A 15,809-nucleotide genomic window follows, 5' to 3' on the forward strand; every position below is an offset into this window, starting at 1 on the left:
TTATAGATGCATTAAAATCAATATTCCCCAGGCACTTCTCTTCCCCAATTCCATTTCATGACCAGGGTCCTGTTGCATAAAATTCACTATTAACTCTTCCAGCCATTGGTATCTTTCATGAAATCCTTGATTTTGATTTGCTGTTGGGTCATGTTTCCATGGTAGTTACCATTAGATGGCAAAGTTACCATGGGGCCCAGGACCCTGTTGCATAACGTATAGTGACTGATCGTGGGGAAATTTTTTGTGATTGATCACACACAGTAATAAGTGCAATCAATCGTTGAAATCAAGTTCAACCATAGTACCAAATGCCAAGCTTTTTGTTACAGGGTCCGAGGTCCTGTAACCCAAAGGTTAGCGATTGGTCGTACGCTTGATTTTCATGTTTGATTGTACATTGTGGTCAATACAAGCAGTCGTGAAGATATTCTTCTACGATGATTCCTAAGCTTTGGTTACGTGCCGCAGATCTTTATTTTGAGATTGAAAACAATGAACGAGACTGGTGTAGTCAGTCCAGTACCCCATTGCTCAAACCGCAGATGAAGTTGGGTGAATGGCCTGAATGCTGAATGGAAACGGCAGATAGAGAGGTATTGGCATTGTCAGGGCAGCTCAGCTAGGGGGAAATGAAGCTAGTCATAATGAATTGAGACAAATTGATCTCGTTGAGTAAGGAGAAGTGCTCTGTGAATGGTATAAGTGAAGTTCCCTTGGCTTTGTCTGATACAAATGTAGCTAGAGTGAGAGAGGAGTGGAAGGAGAAGTAATAGTATGAATAAAAGATGATGATAAAGAAGTTTAGGGAATGGGGGAAGGAGATAAGGAAAGAGAGAGTCTAGGAAAGGAGAATAGACAGAAAGCGTTGCAGGAAGAAAGAATAGAGATAGGGGAAGTGAAAGGGGAAGAAGGAGGAGGCAAGGAAAGAGCTGGAAAGGGAGAGGGAGAAGGGGGACGAGGAGATGGGGAGGGGGGGGGAGATGGTGTGTTACAGTTAGGAGATAATTTCAATGAGAGGCACAAACATTCAAAAGAAAAACAAATTAAACAATAGTATGTTACAGTCAAATGTTTTTTTTTTAATATGCATGAACTCATGCATAAACATGTAGTCCTGCACTGGCAATATTCACTTGTATGTCAGCCAGGGGGGGGATCTATTGAAGAACTGAGTGAGGTGAAGGATCTATTGAAGAACTGAGTGAGGTGGAGGAAAGAGAGATACAGGACAGGTGATAGACTGTCACATGTATCATGCAGTGAGATGCGAGTGTCACGTTGTCTTTCGAGTTTTGAAGACATCGCTTCCACAAAGTAGTGCAGTTTCAGAGAAATAGTAAGCCTTGTGAGGTTTGACCCTGTCATCTACTCTTCCTGAAGTGGGCAGCACACATTGTCTTGCCACCATGTCATGCAAGCAATGCATATTTCTGGATTTGAATCATCATCTTCAAAGGCTCTGATGCTTCTCAATACAGAGAAATTCCTTGACAGACTTTGATTACTCCTTTCACAGTCATGTGCAAGAGAGTGCAAGAAATGAAAGTATATTTCTGTGGTTTGCACTCTCATAGCAGTTGTGTACTGGAACAGTTTCATATCAGCCACTTTATTTTGACATTTGATAATTTATGTAGACTTTGCACAAGAACCACCCACTTCTATTCAGACAATGGGTTAGAATGACAGCAATGGCTCATACATGGAGATGGATACGTTTAATATCGCTTGTAAAGTTCATTGAGCTTATACCTGCATATACAAAGATCATGCGGTTTCTCATGCAGCTGTCTGCCAAGAAAATAGATAAACCCCATGGGGGTGCAGTCAGGTGCATTTATTTGAAGAGCAATATGAATCATAATAATATAATAAACTTGTTGGCCAAAGTCATATAGATTGAACTGTGGTAGGAGACACAGGGAAAATGTCATGAAATAAAAAGCTGTTGAAAGCTCCTGAAAATCCTTGTATCTGATTGGCTAAGAGCAAATTTGTCAGCGGAAATAACTGACTAAACTCTTCATGAAATACTCCCTTGGCTGTAAAAAGAAGATAATCAAAATGTATGATATGAGATATTCAATTAGATATGCATTCCTTACTCTTCAGCTGATATAGCCTTAATATAAGTTTGGCAACATCCAGGTAAGCAACGTTTGTTTTGACTAAAAAATAGAAATTTGATTTGTGGATTAGATAATAATATCTAAAAAATCTAATGTTTTAAAGTAAAAAAAAAGTCTTTCCACTGGAGGTGTTTGTTTGCTATTAATGATCTGTTCCTCTGTGCACATCAAATTGGCAACCGTTCAATGCTGTAAGCGTCATCTTGAAAACTGACCATCCGAGAATATAGATGTACTAATGGAAGGTCACTGTACAGTATGACAGTAGTTAGACCATCAAATGTATAAGGACGAAGGAGAGGGATTATAAAAGTGCATCTGGATTGAGACCTCGGGTTTCTATTAATGACGATGGATCCTTGCCATCATTAATCATAAAAGATTGAAACTTGTGATTATTTATGGAGCTATCACCCTACCAGTGAACACACACAGGCCAGCTACGTGTTATTGATTTGTATCATGAAAGATACTACTTACTGAGTTTTGAAAAATAAATGAGTATGAAATGTGATATTTACAGAATATATTGTCGTTGAATGTGTTTGCAGATTGGACTATGTTGCAATCAATTCTAGATAACAATGGTCACTTAACATCTTCTGTGTATGCTTTTCAGTAAACCCTATACTTTACAAATCAAAACTCATTGTTTGAAATTTGTAATTCGGTGGATTCATAATATGGTGCGCCATCTATCGGTTGCAGCAAATTTCTAACTTTGGGGTCGACATCGCGCACAGGCGCAGGCAGCGCACAGTGCGAGTACACTACTGTAATGTGACTATGATGCTTCAAAAATGAAAACAATTTGGTAAAAGCAGAAGAAAAATTTACCCAAAACAGTCTCAATTTCTCTCCCACCTCCTAGACCCTAATGAACGGCTTACATGCAAGCCGGTCAAGCCGTTTCAGCCATCACAGCATAATCGCATGCATGCACTAGCACGCAACAGATGTCGACTTTTCCATGAGGCATTGCGAATTTGCAACCGATAAATGTCTAACCGTATTGTGAATCCACCGATTTAAAAGCACATCTTTATGTTACAGCCAGAGCCTTGGGTATATTTCAACTTTCCTGTAGACCCTCTTTCCTCTTACTTGGTATTGAAATATTAATGTCCTATCATTTCCAAGTCCTGTTTCATTCTCCTTTGATTGTTGCTCTATCCGTCTTCACAAGGATCCATCCTAGGTGTATATTCCTTATAATCAAAATAAAGGAAGCAAAATGTTGTCATAAGAGTGGGAGAGAATGGGATGGTGATAATTAAGTTAACCCTTTTCACACCAAGACATCTTCACATCATGGGTTTGAGATTTATTGACACATGCAAGTCCCTGGGTATGAATGTAGTATAGTAGCACTGCTGATAGTACTGCATGAAAAAGATAAAAGAAGTTTAAATGACAAGAGATGATGTTTTCAGGAGCAACTCAAGGAATATTTAATATCTTTTTTTTACTTACTATCAAGCTACTAGAATTCTTTGCCTCTGATTGGCTGATGCTGTGATAAGGGTACCATTATACAGTAAAGAAATCTTAAGGCAGGCATAGTCTTTGCTCTCAAGCAAAGTATGGCCTTTGTATATAGTCAATGATAACAATGATTATTGGATTTATGTAGTGCTATTTGCCTGAGAATACGAAGCACAACTATGATAATTTCTATTTCTTTGAACAATTACAGAACATGATACACTAATACACTAGGAGGTCAGTATACCTCCTTTCATCAAAGCAAATTGTTCTTCTTTTGCCAAGGTTGTCTCATGAATGCCTTTAATATCCTATTGTTTGTTTTTATTTTTCTTTCCTTTTCTGCAGGAAAACCCCATGTGCAATACCAACTAGACAGCGCCATGCAGGATGTCAATGATATGTTCGTCTTGCTTGAGGAAGCAGAGAAGAGTGCTTGCCGTAATGCCCTCATCGAGGAGAGAAGTCGATTCTGCACTTTGGTCGGATTCCTTAGACCAGTTGTTGTAAGTATATTGCTTTTCTAAAAAATTGAAGAAAAAAAAAATTGAGTGGTTAGCTTCAAAGTAATTAGATTTTAGGGTAAATTTGCCACATATTGAACATTCAATACAAGGACCCATTACTTAATTTTTGTATTATTCAGGGATGCCAGAGTTCCGGCTATAGCCGGAATTCTGGCTTTTTCATTTTTTTTACCTTAAGTTTCGGCTGGTCGAGTTTTCTCAGGCCGGACAGGACTGTCAACGGCCAGATCCGGCCGTTCAATGAGATGTCTTTACTCCGTACGGCCGTTGTAATGTACCTAAGCTATTGTGCAAGAAAAAATCTTGTGATATAATGGAATTAGACTTGTACGAGCCGGTCAGGTAAACGCTATTTCTTATCACTTCTTAATTCCTACCCTGAATGAAAGAAAAGTAGGAGGATGCACTAAATTATGCAGAGTTGAGGGAGGGGGGGGGGGTATTAGGGGGATTGCTTGGAGTGTGAGATGAATCCGACCACTCCTGCTCAACAGGGACAACACTAAACTTGCAACTTTGGACTAACTGACTGAATATTTACGTTAAAAGGCTTATGGTGTACCATGTGGTGACTCCTAGAAAGACTAAGAAAAGTGGACAGAGGAATGGGTGAAATGGAGAGGCAAGAAAGGGGAAGGTTGGAAGGTATATAATATTCTTTTCTGAAATGAGTAATTCTTATAAGGACTGTAAACAAGAAAAGGTGAGAGACTTGAGTGGTTGGAAAGATGAGAGAAGGTTGTATTGAGTCAAGGAGTGGAGTTGTAGAGCAGGAGCGAAGGCTTGACCTATAAGGAAAGTAGGAGGGTTGTGCCAAGGATAAAGGATGCAAAAACCTTCAAACATCATCTCAGTAAATATTGTCTTCATCTATTGAATATTATTTTTTAGGAGGATGAGATCTCCTTGCTCTCTGAGGTTGTGCATCTTCAGACCGTCATGGAGGATCTGAGCACCCAGAGTAAAGACCCTCACATTCTACCACCAGCCAGTGAACAGGTCATCTTAGATCTGAAGGGTCAAGATGTCCAGTGGTCATATGTAAGTCCTGTATTCTTCTCTCAAATCCTCCCCCTTCTCTTTCCCCTCATGGTAGCATTGCATTTACTGGACTTTGCTGTTCATACAGTCTTTCGTTCAGCTCTAAACAGTGGCGAATTCATATGATTTCAAATTCCATTATTTCCAAATTTAAGTTTTGTGATATGCAGGTGTTTTTTGTTCAGCACTTAATAATAATTTCATAAAATCCTTAGCACCAAGTTTTAGGTTCTGCCTTTTATTGTCATTGATTAAAAAAGACCTCACACAGTATTATTTCTTGGCCCATGTGGTGAACTACCATGTAAACCTTGATTTTTAATTGCTTCCCGGCCATGTTACCATAGTGGTTTTGACAAAGTTACCATAACTGTGATATACATATTTCATGCTGTGTAGACTCCACCAAGTTCTCCAACCCCATCAAATGGCTCCCGCAAGTCCAGCATGTGCAGCCTGAGTAGCCTGAACAGCTCTGACTCTCGCTCCAGTGGTTCCATGGCTTCGGCCCACTCCAACCACTCTCATCCCAGTACCGGAGGTCCCAACGGCTCCTCTCTCCACAGCTACCACCGGCATCGCAGCCTCTCGCAGCCCAGCAACCCCGCCTGCCGACTCTCCAGCGTCTCATCCCAGGATTCCGGTTTCACCTCCCAGGACACGCTCTTCACCAGGCCGGGATCGCCTCCGTCATCGTCGACCAGCAGCGGTGGGAGCCAGGCACCCCAGCAGCTCCCTCCCTGAGGGTGGAGGAGGACGGGGATCCAGTGGATGAGACCATGGCTTACAGTCTCATGCTGCAGATGGCTAATGAGTATGCCCAGGTAAAGTGTCATGTTGGTTTATCATAAAGCTGTTTTAAGTTGTATACAGCTTCACATACAACCAGAACATGTTCTTAGGTGCAAAGTCACCTACAAGAATGGATCACCAGTCGAGCGCAAAGTCATATTCATCTTACGGATAATTAAATCAAACTGCCTCCTGGTGAGGTCTACCAGTGAATGCAAATCTAATATGTTGTTGACTTAAAAAGTACTGTTTATGAGATTGGTGTGCAAAATCATATTAGATACTTCTTGATCAAGATGGTTCTCCCTTGGCATTCTATTCTGTTCTGAAACCAAACAGTTTGTAATAGATTCAGGTCAAGCCCTAGTGATAGAGGTGGTGATAAATTAAATCTCTCTGGAACAAGATTGGTGTCACATTTGACTATCAATATTTTAACTACAGATTTAGACCATTGTTTTACTTGAACTATGTTTTAGAATATGGGACACCAAGAAGCATGTATGGCTTATTTGAAGTTGATATAAGTTGGGTTAAGTTTTATGTTGGTGTATATTTAAAATTTTGTTCTCATCCTTTCTTCTTTCCAAACAGCATGGTAGATTATCATCCAGCGACCAGTCATCAAGCGAGGGAAGTACCCCTTCCTCATCCCCATCCCCTGCCTACCCCGCCCCACCATCCTCACAAATGGCCCCTACCCCACCCTGGTTAGAGAACAAAGTCCCCACAGCCATCACATCCACCACGCCTTCTGTGCCAGGTCCCAAGAAGCAGCCAAAGCCGGTACCCACGCCCATGGTGTCCTTCATGAAGCCCCCGACAGGCGAGGGCGCCAAACAGACTCCCCTCAAGAACGGCAAGCCCGGAAAACAAGTCCTGCCAGATTTCAATATGACACAGCCCAACCAGAGTAAGAATTTTGGTTCATCAAGTTTTGAAGGATAGATGATAAATAATAATTACAATTACCAACTTTCATCACAACCTGAGCCTCTCATTTATAGGGGGAGGCTGCAGCTATAGCTATGCTGTTACCCTTAACATAAATGGTGCATCTGATTTGGCAAGACTACAGAGGATTGCATAGCAATCACCGCTTATACCCTCACATCTTGCTGTAGTTAATGCTTTCATTTCATGGACTATGATGTGGTGCAGGATTTTTTAACCAAAAATTGCTACTTGACATTTGTTGATTAGAAGAAAAGGGCTAAAATGCAGAGAATAATAGGCTCCACACAACAGCAATACCTTTCATGTTACATATGTTGATGGAATATGAAAATGAAAATCCATAATTTCGTGTATAATATAGAAAATCAGAAATAGAAATCCTCTGAAAATTCATTTTGCCCAATTGATTTTTGGCCTGGCAGCCCCTGAGCTGCGCCAGATAGACATTGCTTTATCCCTTGAATCATTAGCAGTTACTATCTCAATGTCTTTTGGTCTAACGCGGCAGGGGCCTGAACTCCTGGGGAGCGTTTCATCAATATTTTCGTCCGACAAGTTGTCAGGTCTGACAACTTCCCTTGATTATGATTGGCTGAGAGGCACTGTTACCATAGTAACTGTCGGATAAAACAATACTTGTCGGACAAAACGTCTGACAAGTCCTTTCATGAAACGCTCCCCTGACCTCCCGGTTGTGAGGTGGACCCTCTATCAACTGAGCAAACATACTGGTTACGTTCACTGAATAAATGAATTTTCTTTTTGTTGTTTTTTCATTGCAGTTGTGCCTCAACCCTTGTCTTCAACTAACGGAACTGACCAACCAACCAATCACTCTGCTACAAGGAGAGCTTCTCAAGTAAGTGTAAACACCATCAGGGGCATTGTTTCACAAATATTCAAATGTGACTTTATGTTGCACTCAAATCCAAGTAGTGTCTGGTATAAAATACATCACCGCATTGGTAGAGTCACCTCAGGATACTAGTGCTGGGTGATATTTGAAAAAAAAAATGATTGAATATTGACCATGGTTTTATGATAATGTTGATATATTTTAGTAACACGATATAACCAAAACATTGTCAGTTTTGCAAAGTTGGTCAATATTTACTGACCAAAAGTGTTATTCTGTATTGATTTAAACTCCGAACTTCGTAAATTGGTACTGAAGTGCCCACTTTTTGCAAACAAGTACAGATAGAAGCCTTAATTTCATTTCCCCCTTCACTGCTCCAGACCTGCCAACCAGTACATTTTTGGCGTATTAAGTATGTTTTTGCAACCAAAATACGGCAGTCCTTTTTTTCTTTCAAAAATATTTTTTTAATTTTTTTATTTTTCACATAAACGTTATTTATTGAGAAATCATCTCTATATGTCTCTATTTCATACATCTTACACAAATATGGTTATTAGATCAATGTTAATACAGGTAACTTGTTCTTTTCAATCATTTTATTAAAACCAGGGTGAGATATACACATGTTCAAATGTTTGTTTTTTTTCATCTGAAAGAGCAGTGCACGCTTTAGCTGGCATGCAGCTTGAGCGCTGCGATGAGCGTTTGCGCCACGCATTTAATTATGAAATAAACTTTTTTTGAGGAAAATACACTTTTTTAATCATAGAATACAGTTTTTCATTCCCAGAGGTTTGCAGGTCTGCTGCTCTTACAGAATTGCAGCTCATTGAATTTTCATAATCTGTGATTATTGCTTGCGATAATGGACTAACATTGAAATAAAATATTGACCAGTACTAGGGGACACATGCATATTAATTGATAAAATTGAGCGTTAAATATCATGTGTGCAGTAGTAGCACCCATGCTCCTGATTTCAGACAGGTCAATCCCTCCTTAAACCTTGACGAGTAATCCCTTTCAGCAGCGTCAAAGCTATCCCGGGATTTTACATTGATTTCAAACAGCTTATCAATTTGTGCCTTTCATGTTATGTGCTACCAAAGTTCATAACTTTTCCTTGTTGGTCAACAATTTTTCCTTGTTGGTTGTAAACTTCCTTGATAGCACCCACTGCAAGTGAAAATTTGAAAATTAAAGAAATATTTAATTAAATGTGAAAGGCCATATATAGTGAAAGATAAAGATTAATCGTACAAGTGAAATCCAGGAAAACTGGTATTCTTAGTATTTATTTCATCACTTTGAAAGAGAAACACTTTGATTAATGCATGGTGTTGAGTTCACAGATGTCAACCAAGCTCTCAGGATTAATGCGAAGGAGCTTTGGCACAATAAAGCACAACTCATGTGCAAGTATTGATTGATGAAATGGTGGAAAATGTAACTGTAAACTTGTACGTTTGTCATATTCAGGGTTCAGCTCCCCTTGACCTTGAGGCAGTTCTTGCAAGAGGTGCAGCAGAGAGGAAGGTGGATGCGGACCCAATCTATGCCACACCAGGACCGGTCCGGGGTAAGCCCTCTAAGCTGGATGTGGCTCCTAACATGACCCCCATGAGTCAAAGGTCAGCGGGGTCAAGTGGATACGGCACTCAGGCCAGCTCTCCAAATACGTCCAGCGACACTGTCAACTCATCAGGTATGTCACCAGTCACCTTTTATTTGGGAAAATCCAAATAGCAATGTGATTTTTTTTAAACCTGTGTGCTTTCTTTACCCCTTGTTTCCATATTTTTAAAATGATGTGTACAAAACATAAAAAACATGACCATCTGATAGTGATTTTCGCCATGAAATAAATATGTCTGTTTGAAGACCTGATCTCTTTCATTCCACAATGTTTCCTTTACATTCATGATATCATTGGCTATGTGGCAGAAGGGCAGTAGGCTACGTGTGAGCAATGATTTTCATTTCCTTTGTGGCTGGTATAAGGGCATTAGCTTGAGAATGCACTTTGTGAAGTGTACACTGTGTACTAGAGTTAATGTACTTCTGCTTGACCAACAGGAATGTACATGTAGGTCCTACTGCCCTTCTGCTAGCCAGGGTAAAATATGACTTTTAAACAAGATACCGAAGGTGTATCATTGCATATATATATATTACATCAGGGTAAAAGATGTGTAGCCTACTGAGGATTTCATGAAAGAAAGATGAGAAAATTTCCTAAACCTATTTTATTGTTCCATGTCTATACAGAAATGTATATGACTGTTTTATAAAGAAGTTTGAAATATGGAGTTTGGACAGAAGTCTATATAAGTTCACTAACCTCAACGTGATGGCGACAAACAATTTCTCGCCTATTTGACTTAAAAAAGTTGTTTGCCGTCATTGCGAGATATGTTATCCTGCCAAGACGATTTATAAAAAGTAATAAATGGACATGGCGAGTCATGGCCAGTTACATTATCGTTATCTATTATGTTTCTCATCTTGACGGCATTTAATTATTGAATAAGTAGAATAAGTAATATAGCGTACCTCGCCATGTCAATATATTTATCATATGTAAAAATGGCAAGATAAGTTATCCAGGCCTGTGAAATCTCTGCTATTTAGCGTAAATCCGCTATTTTCATTTTTAAGACCGATTTCAATTTCCGCTTTTTTCCTGTGTTCGATTTCCTTTTTTTCTAAGTAAAAATTCCGCTATTTTATCCAAAACGGCTGGAAAACAAGTCTAGGTAAATGGATGCGAGCAGAATGTGTGTGTTGTGAATATACACGTTACAGGGCCTTGTATTTGCCTTCACGAAGTTTTGAATTTTTTAATAGTATATGTAACTCTATGAAACTGCTGCGGATCACACCGTGCACCGTTGCAGTTGTTAGCATACAAGCGCAAAGCCCTTCAATCTGTATGCATTGTCAGCGGACGGAAACCGTATACAACACAGGGAAATCATTGCGTGTGCACGTTGTTGGTTACGTACATGTACATACGATCGAGACTCGCTAGTGAATGAGCCAGTTCACGTGTTCGGGATGTTTACGAAGTTAGTGTTTTGAACTTTCTGACTTTGGAGTTTGGACTTTGTTGTTTATATTCTTGAATCATTGGAAATATTTCTATGACTTTCAAAATGTCTGTTGAACATAAATGTGTGATCGTTCAGAGAGGGTCGCCTTTGGATACCGATGAAGATAAAAAGTGCAGCGACATTTCTAATCCGTGGAAATGGTCCTGGATGGAATACACCGTGATCGTGATGGGCATATGCAGCGGCTTGGCGATAGCATCAGGAAGATTAAAAAGGCCGGAGTTGCCTTGTGTATTCTTTGTGAAAAAGAAATCAAGTATGGATCACGCGGAAGAATGATAAGCAAGATACCTCTAAAAAGCAAAAGACAAGAAGTAAATAGTAAAGTAAATTTTCAGCTTTTTTCAGCTATTTTTTTGAAACCCCACTCACAGGCCTGGTTATCTTGTCCAGTCGACTCAATGCCTTATTATTTATAAGGTTATGAAGTTATTTTGGCAAGTCGATTTATTGCCTTATTTTATTAAGTTATCTTGTCAAGTCGACTTAATGCCTTATTATTCATAAGGCACTTATTCTACTTGACAAGATAACAAATCTTGCCATTTTGACATACGATAAATAATAGGGTTATTATGTTAACATGGCAAGATAAAATATCCTGTTATCTCATAATGTAGAGTTTAACGTTCATTTGATGTGTTACTGTTATGTTCACACTCTGCATTATTTGTTTGATATTTTCTACAGAATACGACCCCTACTCAGTCTGTGACAGCAACGTCAACTATCCTGACATAAGTAAATCTGCAACTCTCCCGCGACATTTCAATCCATCCTCAATCTTTCAGGCTGTATCAACAGCTTCATCATCGTCATCGTCTTCTTCGTCCTCGTCGTCATCCTCCTCCTCCTCTTCATCGGCGTCAACCTCTCACACCCAGATGCACCGCCGTCACTCCTCAATCGGTGCTTTCACCAACAATGATATGTCCATCCACGGCACTGTACGCCGCAGGAAACCGCCGCCACCAATCCGCAGGACGCCGTCTGGTAACTCGCTCTCGTTCAGCCTTACGGAATCCAACAGCGCCCCACAGTTTGATGAGTCTGGCAAGTTCAAGGTGCCCCCTCCGACGATGCCAGCTAAAGACACCCCAGCCAAGGTTGCGCGTAGCCAGAGCCTTCGGATAGGGATTGATGATAATATGGCCCAAGCTATGAGTAGGGTTGCGTTGAAAGAAAGTTTGGATGCTAAACTGGCAGAGAGACGTAATTCACCAAGGACTCCACCCAGTGATCTTGGCAACAAACAACCTGTCTTTACTGTAGGTAGCAATGGTCAAGATGGACAATCACAATATGGCATGTCTACACCTGGTTCCAGGCATAGCATCGCACATCCCCCTTCATCTTTTCAACAACAGTCGTATGCTCAGCAGCAACAACAACAGCAAGAACTGCAATATCATCTACAACTCCAACAGCAGAAGCATCAACAGCAACTTCAGCAGCAACATAAGCAACTCCAGCTACAACAACAGCCACAGTATCAACAACAACAAAATCAGCAGCAAGTACAGTCCCAGCCACAGCAACAATATATGCAGTACCAGTACGAACAACAGCAACAGCAGCAGCAGCAATCATACCAACCACAGGCTCAACAAAATCACTATCAGACTCTGCCCCCGCAACCCAAGACTCCGCAGCAGTCACAGCAGTACCCTCCCCCACAAGGGTATGGTTACACCACACCAGACGGTAAATGTATACCCCAACCCCCATCTTTCAACCCCCCTACTCCACCAGCAGAGGGCAGCCCTCTCCCCCCTCCTCCAATGTCCATGTTGACTCCGCCATCCCACCAGCAGCAGCAACCAGCTCCGGTAGAGAGCGAATCAGAGGAGGAGGAAGAGACGGGGGTCGGGGCGATGGCTGAGATCAGACGGGGAGTCAAGCTGAGGAAAACCACCGCAGTGAATGACCGCTCGGCACCGAGGTTAACGTCCCCTTGAGTGCTAGCCGCATTGTAAATAGTCGGACAATATATTAAAGCCACGAGACGCAAAAAGAGCCACTTTGTATCCAATGGACCACAACAGACATTGTGCATTCTTGATGTTGTTTTGAAATTGTTTAAATCAGATCAATAATCATGTTTTAGCTCACGTTTCACACATCTCAACATAGTTTAGTGTAATATGATATGAATTCACATTGTACTCACAGTATTGGTATGAACACACAGGCTGTTGGAGAAAATTGTTGAGAAGTTGTGTTCACCAAATGTTAGTTGATATTTACATGTATGTTGTGCCCTACTTTGCGTATGTTGCATTGTGGTGGTAGTGTTCTATATAGATACATATCTATGTTAAGTGGGAGTATGGTCAAAGTTATTCTTTTGAAAAAAAAATATTGTAGTTTTTTGTAATCTGGTTAGAAAACAACCATTGAAAAATATTCCCCTTTTGCTTCGCCTTAAAAATATCACAAAAATTGACTAAAACCAAAGAATATTAACTTTAGGGATGTGCTTAGCCTCTCGTCTCATTTTATGTCTTCTTTTTTTTGCATTATTCTTTGAAAGGACTGCATGTATTCCTAGAATGTTCACTCTCAAACATCTCTGACCATGAACTCATTTTTTTGTTTTTTTAATTCAGGGTATTCTAATGGTGCGTTTAATTTTTGGTCAACCTCCTTTCGCCAAAGTTATGCAAAATTAATTTTGAAATGCTGGTGCATTTTTCCTAGTTATGTTATATCCTGTACTGAAATATTTGTTTTAAGACTCATTATTTTATCTCCTTACTATCCATTTTATAATTTTCTCACTATTTTGCCACCCATTTATGGTAATATGATTTGATATTAAATGGTGCTTTGACAATAACTAGTAATCAATTAAACCCAATCACTTTTTTATGTTATATTCACTTTTTAACTCATAGAAAATTAATGGGGCATTGAAAGAAACTTAAAATCTATTACAAGTCTGTTTAGGCTCCCAAATCAATGATATATCTTACAATTAATTGCAAATATCGCTGATCTGCTTCTCCATCAAGGAGTATTAAATCATTTGCTATAGCTGATATTAATTGCAAAATTACAACAGGAATTTGATTGCAAATATTTTCTTGCAAAACCCCCTAAGAGTCTGAAAGTCTTGCCTAACAGTGCAGTGTCGCTCTTGTACATGTATGTACTCTTCTATTTATTTATCATCATTCCTTGCAAGAGCAAATTGTAGACAATATAGCATGCTGTAGATAATCATATGAAAGGGAGTGTGGAATTAGGGGAAGGGAAAATGATCTTATAGTGTTTCTATTGAAGAACACATTGCCGCCATTGTAACAAAACCATGCTGAGATAGAAAGCAGGGTTGATATATTGTATATTGACCGCATAACAAAATATGAATGTTCACAATCAATGGAAAGAACAATCCTGATTGCTTGTTTTTCAGTTTTTTTTCATGTGTAAAAAACCCTGATTATCATATGCCTCTTAAGTTCTAAACAGTGAATATTACCTCTGTCAATATATTTCCTGTGACTATCGATCATGTTGACGATGATAATCATCACGTACATGTAGCACTGGCCAGTAAGATGGATGTGCAAGATATTTTGGTGGCAAGAGTAGGTGAATGCTGAAAAATGTATAATATTGTATAAATGAGAGCGATAGGCATTGGTTGGATAGGGGAATGGTATGGAGGAGTGTATGTATGATAATATTTAGAAGAAGAAATGGTATTTATTTTGTGAAAGGAGGTCTTAGAAGGAGGCAGGTTTTGTGTGATGATATATTTTGTATGTACAGTGCAATGGAGTCGCAGTCTTTTAAACTGCTTTATAGGAAAAACGTTGGATGTATTTGAATGGAATGGAAGCCATTTTATCTGTTGGGCAAGTCTGAAACTGGAGGGGTGTTGGTGTTGCTCCTCATCTGGTATTAACCCCCAAAAGTTTTTAAGGAAATACATATTTGAGGCTATTGTTGAAATAAACTGGGACTTAACACCATGTGGCTTTGGGACTATGGTGTGAATGAGCTTGGTCTTATAGCACTTTGGGATTTTAGGACTGGTTTGGATGAGCTGGGTCTTAGCACCAGGTGTTGTTAGGACTACAAGTTAAGCCAAGTTTTAACACCCAAGTGATTTTAAGGCTGTGGTGTACACGTCCTGGATTTAAGCATCCATGGCTTTATAAATGCTGGGTCTTATTGTGGTGTTAGGACTATGGTTTTTATGAGCTGGATTTTAACACTTTAACACTTCAGTTGCTTAGACCAGCAGGGTTCTGACACCATGTGGTTTGAAAACCATGAATTTGATGAGCGGGGTCTTTACACCATCTAGTATTTTAAGATCATTGCTTTGAAGAGCCTGGCCATTACATGTGGCGTGGAGCACTAACTTGTAGATAAGATATACTTTGCTAGTATGGAAGCAATAAACTGAAATTTGATCAGTATTCAAGAGAGACTAATTGAAAATGATATGGATGTTTATTTTTTTTTTTTTCATTTGAGCCCATCATAAACAAACAAACCAGACTTATGTCTAATTGCTGCCATTTATGTCTGCATTTTCTTTTTCTTTTGCATGAGGCAATCATCTCATCCTTAAATGTAAAATTTTCCATGAAATAACAAGTCTGTCATCACTCAAAACTATGTACGATTGGATGTAATAAATTGATTTTTCTGTGTTTTGATGATTGTGACTTCATTTTTTAAAATAACCAATTATTAACTAATTTGAGTTTTTAACGGCAAAAATAAAATGTTATTTTCATTCTGTTCATATTTATTTATTATATAGATTCGACTAATTTTGTGATGATTAATATTGAGCCTGTGACTGCCCTTTCAATGTGAATGGGACTAAATTTTTTTATTGCTATATAGATATATAACCTCCACTTGACTGCCAGTTACA

The 15,809-nt window shown here is 39.4% G+C and overlaps 1 protein-coding gene across 1 annotated transcript in view; it reads left to right on the forward strand.

The window, feature by feature from the left end:
* Positions 1–12,867, forward strand: part of LOC121409663 (protein MTSS 1-like) — a 47,403-nt gene extending 34,536 nt beyond the window's left edge. The window contains exons 4-10 of the mRNA XM_041601573.1: positions 3,966–4,123; positions 5,036–5,185; positions 5,585–5,923; positions 6,572–6,890; positions 7,717–7,793; positions 9,276–9,501; positions 11,600–12,867. Coding sequence (XP_041457507.1) covers positions 3,966–4,123; positions 5,036–5,185; positions 5,585–5,923; positions 6,572–6,890; positions 7,717–7,793; positions 9,276–9,501; positions 11,600–12,867 — 2,537 coding nt within the window. The remainder of the gene's footprint in view (positions 1–3,965; positions 4,124–5,035; positions 5,186–5,584; positions 5,924–6,571; positions 6,891–7,716; positions 7,794–9,275; positions 9,502–11,599) is intronic.
* Positions 12,868–15,809: the final 2,942 nt, after the last annotated feature.

This window comes from Lytechinus variegatus, chromosome 2 (assembly GCF_018143015.1).
Source record: "Lytechinus variegatus isolate NC3 chromosome 2, Lvar_3.0, whole genome shotgun sequence".
Lineage (NCBI taxonomy): Eukaryota > Metazoa > Echinodermata > Echinoidea > Temnopleuroida > Toxopneustidae > Lytechinus > Lytechinus variegatus.